At 50.7% G+C, this 12886-nt stretch overlaps 1 protein-coding gene across 7 annotated transcripts in view; it reads left to right on the plus strand.

The window, feature by feature from the left end:
• Window positions 1-2105: 2105 nt before the first annotated feature.
• Window positions 2106-12886, plus strand: part of TSPOAP1 (TSPO associated protein 1) — a 41592-nt gene continuing 30811 nt past the window's right edge. For 3 of the 7 annotated variants that reach the window (XM_044002034.1, XM_044002038.1, XM_044002037.1), the window contains exons 1-6: window positions 2106-3274; window positions 4472-4579; window positions 4908-5036; window positions 5821-6000; window positions 6790-6969; window positions 9090-9185. In XM_044002034.1, coding sequence (XP_043857969.1) covers window positions 2972-3274; window positions 4472-4579; window positions 4908-5036; window positions 5821-6000; window positions 6790-6969; window positions 9090-9185 — 996 coding nt within the window. In that variant the 5' untranslated portion in view covers window positions 2106-2971. Of the gene's footprint in view, window positions 3275-4471; window positions 4580-4907; window positions 5037-5820; window positions 6001-6789; window positions 6970-7710; window positions 7738-9089; window positions 9186-12886 lie in introns of those variants that run through there. The other 4 variants (XM_044002035.1, XM_044002036.1, XM_044002039.1 and 1 more) reach the window with 4 other exon arrangements.

Here is a 12886-nt window from a genome sequence, read left to right on the forward strand (position 1 = left end):
CTATCTACCTTGTGGTCCCTTAAACAGCATCCTGGGGGGAGAGGAATAAGGGCATGCTGGGAGGGTGGGGCCTACCTGAAATTTGGGGAAGATCCCCAGAGAAACATGGAAATGTAATTCTTATGGATCTGAGGTCCCATGAAGCCAGAAGCCTCAGAAGTCAAGAAGGAAGAAGGGATGATGGGGGTGGGGAAGGAATCAATGATTGTGTCAGTGACCTCCAACTAATAAAGAACTGATTCCCCTTTCCATGCTATCTGAGAATTTTGTTACTGGTGGGACAGTGACAGGTGGTTGAGTGGCTGGAGGGTGGGGTGGAGAAAGGGGGGCAGCCATGAGAATCGGAAGCAATGCACATGGGGGCATTTCAGGGTCCTTGAGTGTTGTTGGGGTTGGGACCTGGAGGAAGGGAAGAGACAGGGGCAGCTGATGTTATCACCACAGGGGCCCAGCAGTACCTCACATCCTCTCTGAGCCTCTAAAGAGAGTGTTGGTCACTGGAGTAGGATGGGCTGGGCTGGAGAGGGGGCAAGGGGACCCTCGGGCTGAGCCAGCCCCTTGCAAGAAGAACAGAGTCTACACTGGTTGGGTCTGAGTGAAAAGCTCAGGATGGCAGGAGAGCGGGAAAAGAGCAAGGCCTAGGACCTAGAAGAGCCATGGTTTCCCGCACCCCATCCCCTACCCAATACCTGCCCACCAAGGACCTAGGGCTACATTAGCAAATGAAAGCATTTTCGCCCACCAGGGGGTGCTATTTCCTCTCCCTGCCCTTCCCCCCCTCCTTCCCCCCCATTCCCCCCCTTCTCCACCAGCTCTCACTGCAAAACCCCAGAGGAAATGCTCATGTACAGAAATGAAACATTTTACAAATGAGGAAACTAAGGTCTAGAGGGGAAAGTGTCCCCCAAGGAACCTAAGGGCCTCTGGGCTCCTGATGTGCACCGTCCCATCGCGTTTCTGCATATGCACAGTCATATATATGCACACATAGACATATGTGCTTTGGCGCACATGGATGCCTGCATACATGTTGGCGTGCCTCTATACACTGGCCCCTAATGCACACAAACACAGCCCCCCTCCCTCTTTCCCTCGTGACACCGACATGAGTTTGTCAGCATTACCCATTCCCAGGGAGCTGGGGGGGGGGGTGTCTGTTCCCCAGAATGACACCAGGGGGCGCGTGCGTCCAGCAGAGGCAGGCCCTGGGAGGGGAGGAGAGGGGCATGTCCCCTTTCTAGAGGACGCTGCTCTAGATCCCAAGGAAGCCCGGTGCTGAGCTGAACCCTTCGGTCCAGTCCAGGTGTGGGCCCACTCTGCCGTCCACACCACTACAAATGGCATCCTCTTCACCCCATGTAGGGGGAAGAAATGCATTCCCAGATCCCTGACCCATGGCGACTTCTAACGACAGCGCCAGGGACCGATGGAGAGAGATGGGAGGGGAGGCTTCCAGAGGACTGGGGGGTGGCGGGTGAGGAAGGAGGTGAGGATTGAAGAGGACCAGGGCCTGCTCCCAGAAACGGGTGGGATTGAGAGAGGGGCATGGACAGAAGGAGCTGTGAGGGGGGCTGGGATTTCTGTTTCTCCCTTTCTCTATTTCTATTTCCATTTCTCTGTTAGTCTCTCGGCCTTTGTCTTTCTGTCTTTCTGTTTTTCAGTCTCTTTCTCTCCCTCTCTCCCCGTCTCCCTCCCTCCCTCTCTCTCCTCTCTGTCTCTGTCTCTCTCTCGTTCCTTTTCCCTTTCCCCTCATTCTCTCTTGCCTTCTCTCTTTCCATTTTTCCGTCCCTCTCACTTCTGTCTTTCAGACCTCTTTGCTAGGAGGGAGGAGGGAAGGGATAGGTATGTGGTCGCATTTCCTTCCTCATCCCATCACCTCCCGTCCCTCAGTGTGCTCTGGAAGTAGCAGCGTGAACGTGTATCGTATGTGTCCTAAGCAGCAGATCCCAGGAGGAGCGGACTGCCCAGTCCCCCAGCCCCCTACCCTGCCTATCTATCCTGCCTACCATTGCAGCGCCATCACCATGGCAACCAGCAGCTGGCTTTCCATTGGCTGGCTGATGAGGAGGGGGGAGGGGAGCATTCTTTATCCCCCCCATCTCCATGCACAGCCCAGTGCTTGGACCCTCTTCCATACCAAGGACTTTGGGGCACAGTGAGCTGTTGGGGAACCCAGGATTTCTTAGAGCTGAACTTCTAAGGGAGAGACTATGAGGCAGGCGGCACATCGTCCCAGGCCTCCTTAGGACCCAGAAGAGCTACAGAGCAGAGCAGAGACAGACAGGGAGAGAGAAGGGGGCCGGGCAGGCAACCAGCGACACCCCCGCCCCCAGCCCAAAACAGAGCCTGGTCTGTGCCGTGGAGAAGGGATTGAAGCTCATTCAGATGGATGGCCAGCTAGACCCAAAGACTCTGAGCCACATACATAGAAGGGGACACACGAGTATTTAGGGGCACTGTCATACAGAGATATCGACACACTTGCAAACACAACTAACGATAGCGACACCCACTTACTAATCCACACCAACAAGACACAGATAGACACACACACAAAGACACCCCCTCCCACATATACAACCCCAACATCTACTGCCGCTGACCCACACACACGGAGACCCATGCTTTCATTCAGTTAAACCGTCTCTGGCCTCCAAACATTGCCCCCACAGGGACACCCTCTCTCGCTCACACACGGCTACTGGCGCACACTCACACGCAAACCCCAGCTTCAATTCCAGCAGCTCGGCTTGTCTTTGTAGGCAGGAAAGCTCTCTCGCTGCCGACCTTGGACGTGGAGTGTGGTGGAGCCAGGAGCCTGATTGGAGAAGTGGTCCTGGCCCAATATGACCCTACGCTGTGCCCTCGTTTGGGGGGGTGATGCCCCTGGTCTTTGGCCCTGGGGTCCTGCAGTGCCACAGAGGATCTGAGCCCCCTCACCCCATCAAGGGAGAAAGGGGAGTAAGGAGCAATGGAACCACAGACATTGCCCACCTGGGCTGGCTGGGCCCCGAGCCCAGGGGGTGTGCCAGGGAGCACAGCTCCAATGTGGGGTGATTCCCTGGTGGCTTTGGAGGCTGAAGAGCCGGACCCTGGGGAGAACCTAGAGCCTGTGGAGGCCGGGAGCCCTGGACAGATGGAGGACACTCCATCTGGAGGGGAAGGGGCTGTGTCGCCCAAAGCTGACAGCTTCCCTAGTGTCACCCAGCTCCCAGAGAGCCCTGGATCCATCAGGAGGAGGCTACAGTGTTGGGAGACTGAAGATTCCCCCCAGGTAAGAGGGTTGTTTGGAGGGTCTGGGATTCAAGAGGCATGTAGGGAGTAGAGAGGGTGAGGATTCGGGGTCCCTAACTGATGCCATTTCAATCTCAGCACATGGCATTTGCCAGAGCTGCAGCCCCACTGCGTCTCCTCCTCCCTCCCTGTCTGGGAGCCTGCTTCTGCATCTGTCATTCCTTCTCTGCCTTAGGCCCCATCTCTCTGGGTCTCTGTCAGTCTAGTTCTGTGCTTGACTAGGTGATGCCATCTGCTCATCTCTGCCTGTCCCCTTGTCTGGATGTCAGTCTGTCTCAGGGTCTGACCCTTTTCCTGTCTGGCACTGTCTGCCTCTGCTTCATTCTATCTTATTCTCTAGGCTCCTTAGGGGTGTTTAGCTCTTGGAGGGAGAGAGAAGAAAGTGGGAGGGAAGCTAAGAGGGAGTAGGTCTTGTGGGGGATGGGGTACAGGGAGACAGGAGGGGGATGGGGAGATCTAACAGAAGACAGAGAAGGCCACAGAGTCTGGGACTGGGGGCATCACTTCTGGGGAACAGCCAGGAGGTTGGAGGAAAGGGCTAGAGTTGATAGAAAATCCTAGCAGTATGGAGAGAAATTGAGGGAGCCATGAACAAGATAGGGGCCAGAGTCCCCATGGCCATCCCAAGCTCCCACAGTTTTGGTCTTGAAGCTGGGCTTTCCCGGAAAGGTGGCAGGAAGGGCCCAGGGTCAAAGGGTGCCAGCATTGATCCAGGAGGGTAGAGTATGCTAAGGCAAACCTCCTTTTCCTGTGTGTTCCCCTTTTGAACTTCTCTGAAAGGACAGGGTTCTTGGAGAGAAGTTCCCCCTCCCCCCAGTCCCTCAGCTCTCTTTAGATTCCATGACAGGAGTTCTTAACCATTTGTGTGTCACAGACCCCTCTGGCAATCTGCTAAAGCCTAGGTGCCCCTTCTCACAATAATGTTTTGAAATCATTGAAGGAGATGCTGAATTTTAGTTGGAGATTAGTGAAATAAAGATGCATTTTCCCCCCATCCTAGTTCACAGATCCCCCTGAGATTTATCCACAGACCCCAGGTTAAGAACTCTTGCTCAACAAGTAAAAGGTGGTGGTGGTGTTTGGAATAGGGAGTAACCTTGCTGCTGGGGGGGGGGGCGGCAGGGAGAAAGGATCTCTGTGAGGCCTGCATGCCTTCTCTTCTCCCTCCCTATGTCAGACCTGGTTGGATTCAGGTTGTGGGGTGAGGCCTAACATGGAGCTGCTGAGGGCTTTAGGTGAAATGCAGCGTCGATGTGCCATCCTGAAGGAGGAGAACCAACAGCTGGTGAGAGGTTGGAGGAAGCTGAGTATGGGTCAGCATTGGGGAGGAAGGAGAAGGCTTTAAGGTGGGAGCTGGTATTTGGGGGTGTGGTGGGGAATCACAAATGGGCTGGGCGGGTGTTCTGACTTTATCCCTCACCAACTCCCCTCGGAGACAGAGGTGTCTTCCCCCTTTCAAATGCCAAGGCTCAGAGAGGGTGAACTGTTGACTCCAAGTCCCACAGAGCTTTGGGGCTAGAGGTCAGAAACCTGGGGACTAGTGTAGGGGCTAGTTGGTGGGGCTGGACACCATGAGACCTTTCCATTCTACTCAATCTTGGGTCTACTCTCAGCGAAAGAGCAGCTTCCCTGAGACAGAGGAGAAGGTGAAGAGGTTGAAGAGGAAGAATGCAGAACTGGCAGTCATTGCCAAACGGCTAGAAGAGAGGGCCCACAAGCTTCAGGAGGCCAACTTGCTCATGGTGAGGTCTAGGGGTTGGAGAGGATGAGACAGCAGAGGCCTGGGGGCTGGGGGATTGGAAGACAGACTATGGGATGGGCAGATGAGACAGTGTAGGGCTGGAAAACTGGTCATAGAAGTGGTCCTAACGCTGGGGACTGGAAGACTGACAGGAAAACACAGGAATTGGGAGTTGGGGGAAATGAGATAAACCCAGAAAATGAGAAGTAGCAAAATGGAACAATGATACAATCTAAGAAGCTGTAGTTTCAGAGGCTTGAGGGCTATGGGGGATGGCCTAAGTAAGGGGTCAAAGATAATCCCTTCCCCTGTATGAGGCTTGGAAATAGGATGCTGGGATTTTCCTTTGGGTTGACTCTGATGTCGAGGCCTGCTGAATACTCCTGGGTATGTGTGTGTATTTGTGTGAGGGGGCACCCATCAATGTGGCAGCCCAATTTTAGCTTCCCAGCTATTCCCAGGCTTAGTTATTACTTCTTTAACTCTTTCAGTCCTGCTTAGCATGTGGGAAACTCCTCACCCTTAACTCGGAACTCGAGTGCTATCCTTCTGGGAAGAGTTGTTTGCAGTGTCTATTGCCCACACAACACAGTCCAATAAGAATTCATTCTGGGAGAGCTGGTGGGGGCAGGCCTCTGCCTCAAATGAATATTCTGGGTTCTCATATTGCTTCTATCCTTTCCTTGACTTTTTTGGGGTGATGGTGATAGTAAGCACCAGGGGGAAGGGAGAAGAGTCAGGTTCTAACAAGAAATCTCTTGGCCATGTGCCTTGCTCCTGGACAGGTGAATGCTCCCCTGCCCCGTCCAGGTGCCAGCCTGGAGCTGGCCAGAAAGGCCCTGGCCAGCCAACGAGCCCGTGACCTCAGTGAGACAGCTAGTGCCCTCCTGGCCAAGGACAAGCAGATCGCTCACCTGCAGAGGCAGTGCCAGGAACTTCAAGCACGGCTCAGCTCTGAGGGCCAGGTATGGTAGGTGTGGATAGGGTGGGCACAGAGCAGACCCAACTCCCTGGCTGGTCCTTCATCCCTTTTACTCTCTTGTCTTCACCAAGAGTTTTCCTCTCATTCCCTTAACCCTACTCAGGGCCTACCTTATAATTAGGATGCTGATGAGATGCTAATGAGATGTAAAAGTTGGCTGGCAGAGGATAGGGAATGCTGGGGAGTGGGTTCTCCCAGCAATGGCCCAGGTCGGAGGGGAGAAAAGGAGGGCCCTGAGCCATGGTGGATAAATGAACTTTACTCCTGGAGGGGGGGTTGGGTAAGCACCAAATTTGCTGGATGTAGGAACATACATATATGCATAGTGTGCTTTGCAGATGCCCATATATGAATGTGCCAGTGTAGCTTTAGACAGACATATATATGTATGTGACTGGGACCAAATTATATATATATATGTGTGTGTGTGTGTGTGTGTGTGTGTGTGTGTGTGTGTGAGGAACTATGTATAGATGTGAACTTATAAACACACCTATACCTCACTGGGCAGAATCCTGGAACCCCCTGCCAAGCTTTTCTGGCTTATATGGCTTGTGAAAAGGAGAGTGGGGTTCACAGCTATGAAAACCCCGGCGGGGAGGTGTGTCAGATGAATAGGGCAGAGCCCCAGGGTATGGAGCTCTCTGGCCTGTGACATCTGGAAACTGGAGTAGAGCTCAGGAGAAATGAAGGTTTGGAGGGTGGTGGGTGGACAAGGCCTGAGGCCTGGTCTGCTCACTCTCCTGATGGTACCTGGACCTGTGTGTGGCAGGAGGGCCCCCAATGGCTGAATATGTGGGACTTTGACCGGCTTCTTCGGGAGTCCCAACAGGAGGTTCTGAGGCTGCAGCGGCAGATCGCCCTAAGGAATCTGCAGGGGGTCTCCCTGAAGGGATCCCCCAGCTCCCTGGACACCATTGTGCAGCCCCCTGCCCCTGGCGCCCCTGGGGAGGTGAGAACCCTGAGCAGGGGGCAGATCCTGGGGGGTGCCAATAAGGCTCCCCATCTCCTCAGGTAGGGGGACCAGGTGGAGGAAGGGGAGAGCCTTAGGATCCTGCCAGCCCCCATCTCCACCCTGTACCCCCGGCCTCCCACATGGGAGGTATGAAGAGATGAGATCAGCTGAGGGGCCAGAGGCCTCCTTAAGGAAAAGGAGGAGGATTACAAAGCAGGACAGAGCAGCATGCCCCAAGATCAACAATGTCCCGCTCGGATTTCCTCAGAGGACTCTGGTTTTCATCCTCTGACATCTTCCCTGCCTCTCTGAGGTCCAGTCCTGTGATTCCCCGCAGCTCCCTGCTCCAGCTGAATCCTCTTTTTCTATCATCCCCTTCCCAGTAACCCCAAGATAATTGCGCTGGTGAGTCCCCGGGACACTATCCCCAAGCCTGGAGGGGAGAAGTCCCAGGCTAGAGTCTCCGACCAGCCGTAGCTAGGGGCTGATACTGTATTCATCCCCAACCTCCCAGCAGCTGAACTGAATTGTACCAGCCAGGCCTCTGTCCTCCTTCCTCCTCCCTCTTCCCCCGAGCTGAGTGGTATAGCCCAGTAAATCCCTCTGGTTGCCGTGGCAGCCGCTCTCGGGGCTGAGCCCGCTGCCTGGGACGCTTCCTCCTGCAACCAGTGGCCTGGCTCCCTACAGTTGCCCAGGCATCTTTGGCACTAGTACCCTGAGGGGCATTCGCCCCGTGCCCCATCCTGTCCTCAGTCCCAGCTCCAGGTAGGAGCCCATCTCCCAGGAACAATAATACCAGCTCTCCCGTAGAGTCAGGAGCGTGTGGGGCAGAGGGCTAGGGATGGGAAAAGGGAATGGGCTGGAGAGGCTAGGGACACCCTGAGGGAGCTAGAGGAGGGTCCGAGCCCCAAATCAGATTCTTACTCTCCTTAGAAACTTGAGGGTTTCCCCTGCCCTCGTGCCCCACAGGAGCTGAGGGGCAAGAAAGGGACATAGGACCGAAAGCTTTGGGGACCAGTGGGAGCCGAGGGGAGGAGAGGTGGCAGGCTCCCAAAAGAAAGAGACCAGCCCTGTTTACCCTCACGCTCTTCTTACTGAGTTAGACTTGGTACATCATTAACCCCACGGTGACCAAGCTGGGTGAAGAGAGAATAGATACTCAAGAGTCAGATTTCAGTATCTGTGGCTTTTCCCTAGTTTGATTAGGACCCGACCTTTTCCCTGGGGAAGTAGAGACGTGATCCTGAATGAGGGGAGATCTGACTCAGGAAGGGAGGTGGGGTGGGGTGGGCCAGAAAGAAGTAGTACTGGGGCGGGAGGGGGGGGGGGGAGGCAAGGTTCGGAAAGTGGGCAGGTCTAGCCATGCCTTGGATAGAGTGTGAGGCTTGAAGACAGAAAAGACCTGAACTCAAATCCTGATTCAGTCACTTACTAGCTGTGTGACCCCGGGAGCAAGTCATTTAACTTCTGTCTACCTCAGTTTACTCATCCGTAAAATGGGGATAATAATAATAGCACCCACCTGTCAGGGTTGTTGTGAGGATCAACTGAATTAACATATGTAAAGTGCCTTGCAAACCTTAAAATGCTACATAAATGCTAGCTGTTATTACTCATTGACCCTTCTCTATGCTGTCTGGGTGATTTACCTCCCTCAGCCTTGAAACAGTAGGCAAATCATCCTCCAAATTCTCTGCTGTCTGCTGAAGGGCACTTAGGAGAGGACAGAATCCTATTTAATACAGGTTAGGGGGCGGGGACAAGGAGAAACAGCTAAAATGGGAAACGGTGGCCTGGATAGTAAGAATGGTCCCTCAGGACCCAAAGTACTTGTTAGGATCTCAAAGCACTTATGCCTCCCATTTGTCCTGGGAGACAGTCAGGCATCCCACCCAGGAGAGATGGGAAATAGGAGGTCCAAGGACCTCATCGCAGGTCACACAGCCAGTAATGGCTAAAACCCAGGAGAGGATGCAGCCTTTCTTCCCTTTCTCCAACTGTAAATGGTGTCCTCTGGTCAGAACCTTTCAGGTTCAGGCTGGGAATGGGTAGGGAAAGCTGGTTAAAGGACCAACCTACTCTGCAAGGAAGGGTCAGATTCTTCTGGTCATTTGCAGGCAGTGCCCTTGGCTAGATCCCAGGATGACGTGGATAGCCTATTGGAGGGGGTCTCATTAACAGAGCCAGGAAGCCAGCAGAGGGTCAAGCAACTGGTGAGCTTCGTGGGGCCCTTGTGAACTTTGGGGGTGACTCAAGTGTCAGGTCTAGTTATGTTGATTTTTTTTTTGAGGTCTTAGGCACAGAGTTCTGGCTTTGTATTTCCTTGGTTCTGCCTCAGCTGGGGTTGGGAGTTTAGAGAGGCACTTGTCAGAATGGGTGCTACGTCCTGCTTCTGACAGATTGACTGTATGATCTTTGAAAATCATTTCACATCTCAGGGGCCATGAGAGCTTATCTATTTATCTAAGTGACAACATAATGACATGGGCTCCAGCATGGACTCTGGAGCCTTTTCCTGACCTCTCAAACTTTTTCTTGGCTATGGAAACATGGGTGCCCACAGGCATCTGAGCAGGGCCTGAAGGGGACAACTGTATCTTCATTCTGTCAGGATCTCAGCAAGAGAGTCTCAGCTCTTGGCCATTGGAGAGTCTTCTCCGAGCCCCACTTTGTCCCTGTCTTTGTCATCTCCTTTCTGTACTCCAGCCTGAAGAAATAGGACCAGCACTGAAAGCCATTTTCTGGTCCCAGTCTTAGGTTATTTACTATACCTGGTGGTAGAGGTGGGTAAAGAAAGTCACTACTCTACTTAACCTGAGACACAGTCCTATCAAGCAGCAAGGGAAAAATCAAGGAGAGTAGCAAATACTTTAGACTGGTTGTGTGAGGTTCAAGTTCATTTATTTATTATTTTGGTAGGGGGCAATATATAGTTTATTTGTTTGAAGTTATGAGTTGTCAATCAGTTCCAGGAAGGGAGCTTCCACACTAGGAGTTCCTTACTAGGTCTAGACCCTAATTCTCCCCAGCCCTGCCCATTCCCCCTTCCCCCTAAAAAGGAAAAAGCTGAATTCAACAGGAAGTTGGCATCAGAGGATTCAGGTTCAAATTCTGCTATAGATTTGAGGTGGGCTGTATTGCTTACTTATCTGTGTCATCTTGGGCAAGTTATTCAATGTGGCTTAAGCCTCAGTTTCCACATCTATAAAAGAGATGGATAGACTCTAAGACTTTTTTTTCTTGGGTGGGGCAATGAGGGTAAGTGACTTGCTCAAGGTCACACAGCTAGTAAGTGTCAGATGTCTGAGACCGGATTTCAACTCAGGTCCTACTGAATCCAGGGGGAGTACTTTATTCACTGCACCACCAAGCTACCCTCATCTCAAAGATTTTTAACATTCTCTTTAACTCCAAACATCCTATGCTGTTTGAGAGGGGCAGCTTGTTATATTGGAATAGGTGATGACTCTACAATTAGGAGATCTGATTTTGAATGCTGCCCATGACGTGTGTGAGCATGGACAAATTACATAGCTTCTCAAAACCTCAGTTTCCTCACCAGCAAAATGAGGGTAATGAGATTCCAAAATGATATTCCTAAAGCTCAGTTCTGACCCCATTACTCTCCTTCACAAGGAGTCTTTAGTGTAATAAAACAAAATCATTCCTCAGTTTGACATTAGAATCCATCACACTCTGACCCCTATCTTTCCAGACTGATATCACAATAAGGTAATGATATTTCCACAGGGTTGTTGTGAGGGAAGTGTTTTGCAAAACTTAAATTGTTATAAAAGTCCACATATAGTTGCTATGACCAAAATTCTAAATGGGCTTTCGACACTTATAGAATTGGTAAGTACAACTGTACATAGTAATCCCTCCTGCATTGCAGAGGTTAGGGGTGAGTACCCCCCTGCAATCTGAAAACTCTGTGTAAAATCTTTTGGCTCTCCCTTCATACCAGACAAGTCTGAATTATTATGGTATTAAAAGATAAAATATCTTGAAATCATATAATACTATACATATATTTTATGTATTTTGGAATTTCTAGACTCATTCAGGGTTATCTGCTGGTCTTCGTGTGTCATTTGCAGCTTCCACAAAACTTCCCCGCCCCCCCAAATTCCCATTTAATTTTTTTTTTTTTTTAGTGAGGCAATTGGCATTAAGTGACTTTCCCAGGGTCACACAGCTAGTAAGTGTTAAGTGTCTGAGGCCGGATTTGAACTCAGGTACTCCTGACTCCAGGGCCGGTGCTCTATCCACTGCGCCACCTAGCTGCCCCTCATTTAATTTTTTATTAAAGAAACCCGAGATATCTAAAAATTGTGATGGGGAAAGTCACAATATAGAAGAGACAACTGTAGTAGCTGGGTTGGCTGAAGTAGGTCTAGCTGCTACTAGTTGAGAGAAAAGGGAGCATGATGGAGACTCCTCTTGTGGACACTTAAGTTTCATTTATACCAGGCATTCTTAACCTTTTCTGTGTCATGGCCCCAATGGAAATCTGGTGAAGCTTTTGGGCCCCTTCTCAGAACCATGTTTTGTTGTCTGCATTCATAATTGAAGGAAATGATAACCATCAGTTACAAGTTAGTGAAAATAAAGAGGAAATGGACCTCCTGAAATCTACCCATGGACCTCAGGTTAAGAACCCCATTTTACCTGTATTCCAAGCATCTAACAACCTTAGACTCTTTCAATGTTGGCAACAGTCTTCATAGCTTACACACAACTCACACAGGTTTTCTTTGAAAACAGGAGTGTGTTTATTTATGGAGACTGGGCTTGTGATTTCCCTGCTATAAGGAACTCCAGGTGAGGAAATTCCCTCTACTAAAGCAGATCAGCAACTAGTCTCTGATGAGAGTTGCCTGGGGTGGGCCCTGGCAGATTAGGTGATTTGTCAAGGTCATGCAATCAGTATGTGTCAGAGGTAGTGCTTGAACAAAGGAACAGAGCTCTGAGGCTTCTGCAAATTTATTAGACTGAGGGAATAATATCTATATCTCTATATGTCTATAGAGATAGATATGGATCCTATTTTGGAAGTTTTAGACACATATGCAAACCATTGCTCTCCAAAATGAGACTTAGATCGTCTTCATGTTAATAGCTTCTAATAGGAAAGGAAGCAGACCTCAGATTGAAAGAAGATGGAGACATGGCAGATGAACAAGACTCATCAGAGGGAGAGAGCACACACACACACACACACACACACACACACACACACACACACACACACACACAAACAGAATATTAAGATAGACGTAGATGCTACACCTGGCTATCAAAGTACCTTGGGGAAGATAATAATAGGACTGGGCCTGTTATTTTACTGTTATAGGGAACTTGTTGGAGGAAATTCCTTCCACCAATACAGGTTTTAGACAGTTGCCCAGGGCATTGAGAGGTTAAGTGATGGAAAGAGGGTCATACAGCCAGTGTGCCTGGACTGGAACCTGTATCTTCCTGGCTTTGAGTCTGCCCCTTTAACCACTATACCATTATGTTTCTCAGCAGCAGAACAGAGGACAAAGCCAGAAAAATATATATGTATGTACACACACATATACATACATGTACATATATACATACACACACACACACATATATCTCCAAGGGTCTCTCTAGCCCATTCTTGCTGATGTGTTTTGGAAATCCTGATTAGGGGAGAAAAAGCAGCAAGAGTTTCTAAGTCTTAGAAAAAGTGAAAAAATGCTGAGAAAAAGAAAGGCTGTGTTGGGGGGTAGGAAGAAGGGAGAAGACAGAGAAAATAATTTCTGAGCTCTTCTCTGAAGGGAGGGGGAAGAGGAAGGGGAGACACACAGAGAGAGACAGGGAGAGAGAGAAGGGGAGGAGAGAGAGGGAGGGAGAGAGAAGGGAAGAGAAGAAAGAAAGGAGA

The sequence above is a fragment of the Dromiciops gliroides genome, chromosome 4, assembly GCF_019393635.1.
Source record: "Dromiciops gliroides isolate mDroGli1 chromosome 4, mDroGli1.pri, whole genome shotgun sequence".
Taxonomy (NCBI): domain Eukaryota; kingdom Metazoa; phylum Chordata; class Mammalia; order Microbiotheria; family Microbiotheriidae; genus Dromiciops; species Dromiciops gliroides.